At 39.6% G+C, this 8,519-nt stretch overlaps 1 protein-coding gene across 1 annotated transcript; it reads right to left on the bottom strand.

The window, feature by feature from the left end:
* Positions 1-119: 119 nt before the first annotated feature.
* On the bottom strand, positions 120-8,194 carry ncam3 (neural cell adhesion molecule 3). The gene is made up of 16 exons (XM_069693105.1): positions 7,957-8,194; positions 7,288-7,359; positions 6,933-7,130; positions 6,701-6,838; positions 5,585-5,728; positions 5,339-5,456; positions 4,637-4,791; positions 4,419-4,552; positions 3,971-4,106; positions 3,701-3,868; positions 3,436-3,555; positions 2,764-2,891; positions 2,503-2,668; positions 2,158-2,332; positions 1,911-2,039; positions 120-1,771 (listed from the first exon to the last, which is right to left on the bottom strand). The coding sequence occupies exons 1-16, from the start codon at positions 8,021-8,023 to the stop codon at positions 1,729-1,731; spliced, it is 2,091 nt and encodes a 696-aa protein (XP_069549206.1). The 5' UTR covers positions 8,024-8,194; the 3' UTR covers positions 120-1,728.
* Positions 8,195-8,519: the final 325 nt, after the last annotated feature.

Raw genomic sequence — 8,519 nt, 5'->3', positions numbered from 1 at the left:
AATCTTTCTTCAACTCTCTGAGTAGATTCCAGTAATTCTGATTTTACTGCATGTGACGTAGGTGCTGCGAAAATATGATTAAAAAAAATCATTTGGTGAGCAAAAAAGACATAAAACTGTTTCAGAGTTTAAGGTTTATCAACCACAAAGATGAAAGATGTAACATGTGGAACCATGTACAGTGTTAAATACAATATTACATTGTCACAATCACTTCATTGATCTGGTCAGGTAATCTGCAAACATGCATACCGTTTTTGTCAAAGTACAGAAAAAGCTGCAAGAGTTAAATACATATTTTCATGTGTAACATATATGTTACCTGTAAATAAGAATATGGCTATAAATACAAAATAACTTACGTTAGTCCATTTCATTTGTCGTAAATAATGACTATTATTACAGGTACTTTAAAGGAGGTTCTCAGAATGAGAGTGGCTTTTAATTACAGGACCCTTAAGTGGTCATTGTTTGCCTCTGACCATTCAAACATCATCACAACAAAGTGCTTCACAGCAAAGCTTGATCAAACATGGTTTTCAATTCTAAACCTCTCAGACTGAACATCTCTCATTTGATTATAGTGTCACTTAAAAATAATAAATATCAGCACGTTTTTACATCGGGATTAGTTGGGTTTAGTTGAAGATATATTTCCATTTAAATTGCTCATAAAGCTGCAGTATCAGTATTTGTACAATAAAAAAAATATGATGTTCTGTCAATGACACTGTTAGCAGAGCTGCTTCAATGCAACGGTAAGAAAATGTTACTTACAATAAAAAAGAGCTTTGAAGAACGCTTTGTGTGACATTCAGATGCAGCAGGTAAACATTAGTTGTGACTTTTATTTTATTTTTACAAAAAAGCAATTTGAAAATTACATAGTAAGAAAAAGAATATGAACCTGTAAAACGCAGACATTCAGATGAGCCTGTAGGAGGACATTTATCTTTTGAACTATTCAACATTAGAATGATCAGATCCCAACAAACTGAATGAGGGGCAAAGAGTGTGGGACAATGTGGGAAACATTAACATTGCTGTCTAAAATTTGTATATGTATGACCAACTTAGAAAATTAACACACACAATAGACTGCAGGATCCAGGTTAAGCCTTTAGCATGTGAAGAAAATATGATATATTTGACTGCAACAAGTCCCACATTATGCAAGTACTCACAGTAAGCTAAAAAGAAGCTAGTGAGGGCAGCACAGACCGTGACAGACGAACCTGCACTGGACCCACATGTGTGCAGTTTGATTGACATCGAGCACAGCCCTCCCTCCTTTCTTCGTAGACTTCGGAAAAAAAGACCGATTTTTGGAAAGCATCTGTCCTGCACTGTTGACTTTTGCAAACAAAATGTGGGACATTATCTCAATATGTGGGATAACATAAAGTGGGACACCTGGTCACACTAGTCTAAATGGGAGCAAACAAAACAACAAAAATACCTCCTGCCTGTAGCCTCTGTCAGTCTTCATGTCAGGAGAGGCTGCACACCACCTCACTGTCCTCTCATTTCAACAGCACGGAGGTCTGGATGAGCCCAGTATCAACACACTCAGGCAAAATCATTCAGTCTCCTACAATGTGTCAGTATGTTTGACCGCTTGCTTGTTTGGCACAGTCATTATTTGACTTCTTCTTTGGTTGTCTATTCAGTACATTAGCACTTGTTATTTACACTTTGTTTCCTGTTTCTTCAGGTTTTTTTTTTGTCTCATGCATCAGCAGCTGGCAGTTTTCTATGTGGTTGTGTTTTCCTGTGGGAAGGAAATTATTGTTAGTGTTGAAATAAATTGGTAGAGAATTGAAATGGACTAAAAAATTAAATATAGAGCAATGTTATTCTTAACATTTTTGTTTGTCTGCACTTGATGGACTATCTATGTATGAACGTACTCATGCTTGGTGAGGGGCGCCTTGTCGCAGGTGACCTCTGTGATCTGATCACTCTCCTTGTTGAGCGTCTGAACCCCAGCCTGTTGCAAACTGCCTCTTGAAGTAGACATACCCTTCATCTTTACTTCTCTGCAGCCGCGACACACACAAATAACAAATATTTGAATTACAATGATGACAGACTGACAGAAATATATGATTTATAAAATATACCTCTCACAGACTGAACATCCAAACATCTACTCACCCCTCTCCTTCTTCAAGTATTTTGAGGCCTGGAACCTTTTTTCCAAAGAGTTTGACAGCGATAGTCATGAGCAGGCCGCAGCGATTTGTGTAGCAGCAGGTGGCGTCTACCATCAGGAACACCACCAGGAAGATCACCATGACGATGCCAACCACGCTGCCTTTGGTCATGCTCACTTTAACAGAAGAGAAAGAAAGGAGGAAAAAGGCTGTAAATGACCAAACTGAAAGTATTTCAAACATCTATATTCTGGCAAGTAAAATATTCGAATATATACTTCTATAATGTACCATAAATAAAAAATAATCTTTCTAGCTATGGTGCAGAGATTGGGAGGCCACATACCAGACTTTTCTGCAATTGTGAAGTTAAAGGTGGCGGGTGTAGAGGAACCATTAGCATTGATTGCTGTGACTTCCAGTTGATAGTCAGAGCCAAAAGACAAGTCTTTGAGGGAGACAGAATCAACAGTAGGTGACAGCTGCATTTCCTTCCACTGCCCTTCTGTGTCCTGTTTAAGAAGAGCAGAGGAGACAAAAAGAATCAGTCACTGAGAAATTGATTGATTGAAGGATTTCACAGAGACGAACTCATACCGTCTCTCACCTGTCTGTATCGAATATTGAAGTGCTGCACAGGGGTCCCACCATCATCTGTCTGTTTAAGAGCGATGGTGAAAGAGTTTCTGTCTAATTTCATGCTATCAGATGACAAAACTGGCGTGTCTGGTTCACCTACAGGCAGGAGGCAGAGAGAAAGGAGAGAATTATAACCAAATTTAGAAGTGACAAAAAACAACAACAACTATCAATTGCATTTTTTGGTTTAGTAAATAATTGTGAGTACTTTACCTCCTTTGAGTGGGTGACAGTGAATTACATGGTGTCATTGGCAGCAGAAGATGATGGCATGAACATGTTATGATGTTGGTTGCATGAGAAATTAACAAGAAAAAAATAGTGACAGCAGATGAGGAGCTTTACTTAGTACACACACAATATCACACACACACACACACACACACACACACACACACACACACACACACACACACACACACACACACACACACACACACACACACACACACACACACACACACACACACACACACACACACACACACACACACACACACACACACACACACATTGTACAATAAATAATTCACATCTTCCTACGGGTGTATAAACATATGTTACAAGGCATGAACTCAGGATTTTGTATGTGTTTTGAGGGATTTATAGCTGATGTGTTGTTAGTGTGCTAAGAACTTACGTATTCCTTGGGTGCGAACGCTGTTTGTGTCTGAGAACTGTCCCACTCCCACTGCATTCAGGGCAGCCAAACGCACTGTGTACAACGTGTACGACTTGAGGGACGTGATTGCTAGTGGAGCTACAAAAGCACACAAACACATACAAAAAAAACTAGCATCAGGTAATGTATACAATTAACTGCTACTGTTTATTTATGTGAGTTTGAGGTGTAAACAGATTAAAGTATAAATGATGACTGATGCTTCGTGCAGAGCAGATGATACCTGAAGCTGGGACTGTGGTCTCTTTCCACTGTTCTGCTGGACTTTGTCTCCACTGCAGGACAAAACTTGTGATTTGTGTTCCTCCATTGACAGGTAGAGTTTTGAGTGAGAAGAGGACTGAGATTGGACCCGGAGAGACCGATATGTAGTGAGGTGGACCGGGCTGGGCTGTAGGCGGGAGGAAGGGTGGGCAATGGATGTTACAAGAATGAATCTACACTTCCTTCCTTTAACTTTTTTCCCAATTGAAAGACAGACGCAAAGTCTTACTGTATATTGCGACGTCTCTTGATGCATTTCCAGAAATGCTGACAGCCATGCAGGAGTACAATCCCCCGTCAGAGGGCATTACCTCATCAATCTCCAACACACCATCCACCACACGGATATGACCAGAAGTTAAATCCTGACAAAGAGGAAGAGAAGAAAGTTCTGACACAAATCACATAATAGAGTACAATTTATCACAAAGAGGTCCACATATAAAAACCAGACTCCATGCACAGAGCCGCATCATTACGGTACAAATCACACACAATAATGTCTGTTAATGTGAATACTCAGTGCCAAATTTGTCAGTCAATGTTATAAGTAGTAAATGACTGTTGTTTAAACCACAGATCATAGCCACAGTTATAGATAGCAAAGAGAGGCATGATCTTCATTTTAAACAGTACATTTTGTAACAGTGTAAGTGTGTATGCTTGTACACTCTTACCAGTGTGCGTCCATTGTGCTTGTTGAGCCAGTATAGGTCAGGCTGAGGATGACCAGACACGTTACAGGACACGGATACACGTTCACCCAGCAACACACGCTGCTGCTCTGCTGGCACAAACACCTCGGGGGCCTCTGGAGTCAGACAGATCCATCAGCATGACATGAAAAATTACTTAAATAAATGCATTTCCAAATTATTACAAAGGCGCAACCAACCAAAAACATGAAGCATAAATGTGGCACTGCTCTCAGCTATCTTGTTAGTGGCGGTGCAGATGTACTCTCCGTAGTCGGCCCTGACAACAGACTGAATAGTCAGCTGGCTGCGGTCTGAGTTGAACTGATGATGGGAGGCATCAAATGTCACCGGCCTGGGAGTAGGAAATAAAAAGCAAAATACAAGTTAATGTGAAGTAATTTGTTACTTATAAGGACTCAAAATATGAGGCAGTGGAGTTTGATAGGTGTTATGATAGGAGAGAGGCCACAAGAGGGAGGCAGAGAGGCAGCTTCTAAAACTGATGAGGATATTTCTTTGCCTCTGTTTTGCACACAAAAACAGAGAACTTGGACACATGCACTCTGCTCCCCCCACAGACGACATGTTACACTACATTAGTAACAGGAGAGTCAGAGGCACTCGCCTAAATATCAACACAAAGTGACAGTTTTGGCGACGATGGTAAATCTAGCGAGGTTGTAATTAAAGAAAAATACATTCCTGATCTTTTATGAAAAACATATGAACTGAACATAAAGGGGAAAAAAATGATTGCAACGCAAAACCTTGTTGAAATAAAACAGGCTTTTTAGTGTTTTGACTTTTGCTCTGCTTTTAAAGAGAGAGAGAACAGTTTCAGCTCAGCTTTCATTGAGCTTGTACATTATTAACATGAGGCAACAAAAATCAGGTCTTACATGGTCCAGTTGATGATGGGTTTTGGTAGACCGTCCACCAAACACAACAAAGAGACATTGGTTTCAGGTCCAGCCAGCACTTTTTTTACTTCTTCTCTCAGGCGTACAGTAGGGGGAGCTGCAGGAGGGGAACAAGTTTTAGATTTGCATTAACAAAATGTTCTGTTTCAAGTAAAATATGCCAGAGCAATGATATTTTAAACCACTGGACACCATTTAAATGTTAGAGTAAAAAAGGATACTAACAATTGACGACAACAGAGAAAGACTGCTCCTTATGAACTGGCCTTCCTTCGATCTGGGCACGACACACGTATGTCCCAGCGTCCTCTCGCGTCACATTTTTAAAGAAGATTGTGTTGTCAGCCATCTGATGCACACGCATTCCCCCTGAGGTGAGAAAGGGCAGCAGAGAAATATAGAGACAGAGAGATTAAAAGAGGTAAACACAAAGTCATGTTTCTTGGCTATGTCCATTTTTGAGTGATGTTACAACGGCTGGACAAAGTAAGAACATTTTCTACTTCACCACACCGACAGAACTATGAGAAACAAACCAAAAATCCTGGATTACATATGTATGCTTCAGAAACATATCTGTATTTACATCTGATTCTATGTCTGCAGTGTGTACAGCAATTCATTATGGACAAAAAGTAAGTGTTTACTCAAACACACTGTATTTGAATCACTGTAAAGATTTGGACATGTCAGGTTTTATTAAGGGTTTGGATTTAATTTGTCACAGAGTACTGAGACATGCTAAAATGTTTACATTTTTGTGACTTAAATTGATTTTCTCTTTTGAAGCGGACGATAATCAGTCACTATGATAGGCTCCGTTTATATTACACATCGTTTTTGGAACTACTTTTAACATAAAAATATTCATACGTGCAGCTTTAAGAATGATAATAACTCACTTAGTTTATTATAATTCAGTGCACTGAATGTAAATTAAATATTTGGTGTTTTTTTAGATTAAACTGATACTTTATAAATATACGTGAAAATAATATGTCCAATAAACTAAATTATATGACTGAAATGGTACAGAAGATTATAGTGTGTTTATAACAATGGGAGTTTTTGATCTAAAGCGCAATCAGCACTAAGCTGAGCTGTTTAGTGTCTGTCCTGTCAGCCCTCCAGCCATCTTGGCATCAACCATGTAGTCAGAAATATGCTGCTATCATAAGCTTTTCAGATTCTTTGTCATAGTTGCACTTAGTGTTGATTACAGAGTAGAGTGTAGATACCACACAAAGCCTTCGCAAGTTTAAAAAATGTGGACAACTTTTTAAATGGTAAAATAACCCTTAATCATGCAGGGAAGCCCCTCATCCTGGGTGCTGGTCTTACCATTAGATGAGATTTGTTTGTTGTCTTGGAGCCAGTGAACATCCACTGTTGGCTGTCCAGTCACCGGGCAAGGCACCATCCCATTTTTGCCCTCCAGAAACTCATGGTAGGTGCTGGTGCTGACAAATGATGGGCCCTCTGAAAGAAGAGGATAAAGGTCAGAATGTCTACTTTCCATTAAATAAAGCAACAAAGTCACTCAGGTATGTGTGTGTAGCCAATTGTTTCTTACCATAAACAAACACCACCGTCTGAACGTTGTCGCTGTGTCCACTTTCGAAGTCACACTGACAGGTGTAGCTGCCTGCATCCTGCATCGTCGCCTTCTTAATTAACACGTTAGAGGACGACTCATCCAAGCGTTTCACAAGTTCCTCATCATCTATGTCCTCCCCATTTTTTATCCATGTTATATCTCCATCTCCTCCAGCTGGGAGAGGACAGGAGAAGGAAAACAAGGAGAGAAAATGTATCTGGAGGCTTATTATAAGATATTAAGAAGACGTTTAAGCTGATTATAGATGGATGAATAGTTACATTCAAATAAACACGTTTCATCAGTCAACAAATAGAAAATAATGACTCACCTTTACACAACAGTGAGATCTCCTCCCCCACACGGAAATCTTGCTTACTTATAACAATTTCCATCTTAGCATCTAAAGGAGAGAACAAGAGAGGATTTGTGTTTTTCTTTTGCACCTTTTTCCTCTTAAACAGAAGACATTGAGAGGACATCACCTGTCCACTGATCCAAACCAAATATGTTGTTCTATACTGATTGTAACTTTTTTGCTTACTATTAAGTGTTTAGTGGTCCAAGGCACTGGTCTGATCATATTTAGACTCACATGCACAAAGCCTTGTTTAAAAATGTCCAGAAAAAAGTTATCCTCACTTTTTTATGAACTCTTTGTCTCTTCTTTAAGATTTCCCAGCTAACATTGGCAACAAATTAACAATAAGAATTACACTTTTAAGTCCAAGGACTTGACCATGATGACAACAGTTTATCTTTTTCTAACTGTAAAACAGGTAAAATCCAGCTAAAACTTGTGTTTTTCCTGTTTATACAGACACGGACTCTTAAGAACAACAATCCAATAAAAGTTATCTCATGAATTATTTCCTGCTTACGCTGACCAGCTTACATTTGTTCACAGTCTCAGTCTTTCAGAAAAATGGTGTGTATCAAAGTATATCATCAAAACACTGCATCTCTGGCTAAAACCACTGATAATGTCCACAGATCTTACCTGTGCTGTACGCCAGCAGCAGCAGCAGCGAGGCCGCTCTCAGGACGAGGGTTGATTGGTTCATCATTTTTACCTGTGCTCCGGTCACACCTCAAATCAGAACTCTGCTGACAAACCCAACTGAACACAATACTTTAATGCCTATCTAATAAAATGCACAAAATTATCTAAAACAAAATCTGCCATATAACAAATGAAATACAAGTAACACAGAGTCACAGACATCTGTTGCTTCCTATCCACCTAACACAGCTATGACAGAGACGGTGTCTGTGTCAGAGGTTATATAGGGGCACAAGTGCACATGGAATGAGAGGAAATGAGGAGGGGTGAGGGAAACAGAGAGAGCCGCATCCCTCCTTAAACCCTACCAGTGACTGCGGATCATTCATGAAGAGAGATGGGAAGTAATTGATTGAATGATACCTCGTTCCTCTCCTAAATCTCTCGTTTTGTTCACTCACAGTTGACCCATCCATTATCTCTATCTTTCTATATTTTTACCTCTTTGTGTTTTCTATTTGCCTCCTCTCCTTTTCCTCCTCTCTCTCTCCCTCTCTCTC

Source organism: Brachyistius frenatus, unplaced genomic scaffold (genome assembly GCF_029030835.1).
Source record: "Brachyistius frenatus isolate BFR_SWC_R1_liver_20210118 unplaced genomic scaffold, ASM2903083v1 Contig_14, whole genome shotgun sequence".
Taxonomy (NCBI): Eukaryota; Metazoa; Chordata; class Actinopteri; family Embiotocidae; genus Brachyistius; species Brachyistius frenatus.
This window is presented reverse-complemented; position numbering and strand designations above follow the sequence as displayed.

Excerpts from the sequence above, each read along its gene's own strand:
- ncam3 (XM_069693105.1), bottom strand. The coding sequence starts at position 8,023 with ATGATGAACCAATCAACCCTCGTCCTGAGAGCGGCCTCGCTGCTGCTG. Across the intron at positions 7,360-7,956 it reads GCTGCTGGCGTACAGCACAG|ATGCTAAGATGGAAATTGTT; the intron begins GTAAGATCTGTG and ends TCTCTCCTTTAG. Across the intron at positions 4,107-4,418 it reads AGCACAATGGACGCACACTG|GATTTAACTTCTGGTCATAT; the intron begins GTAAGAGTGTAC and ends CCTCTTTGTCAG.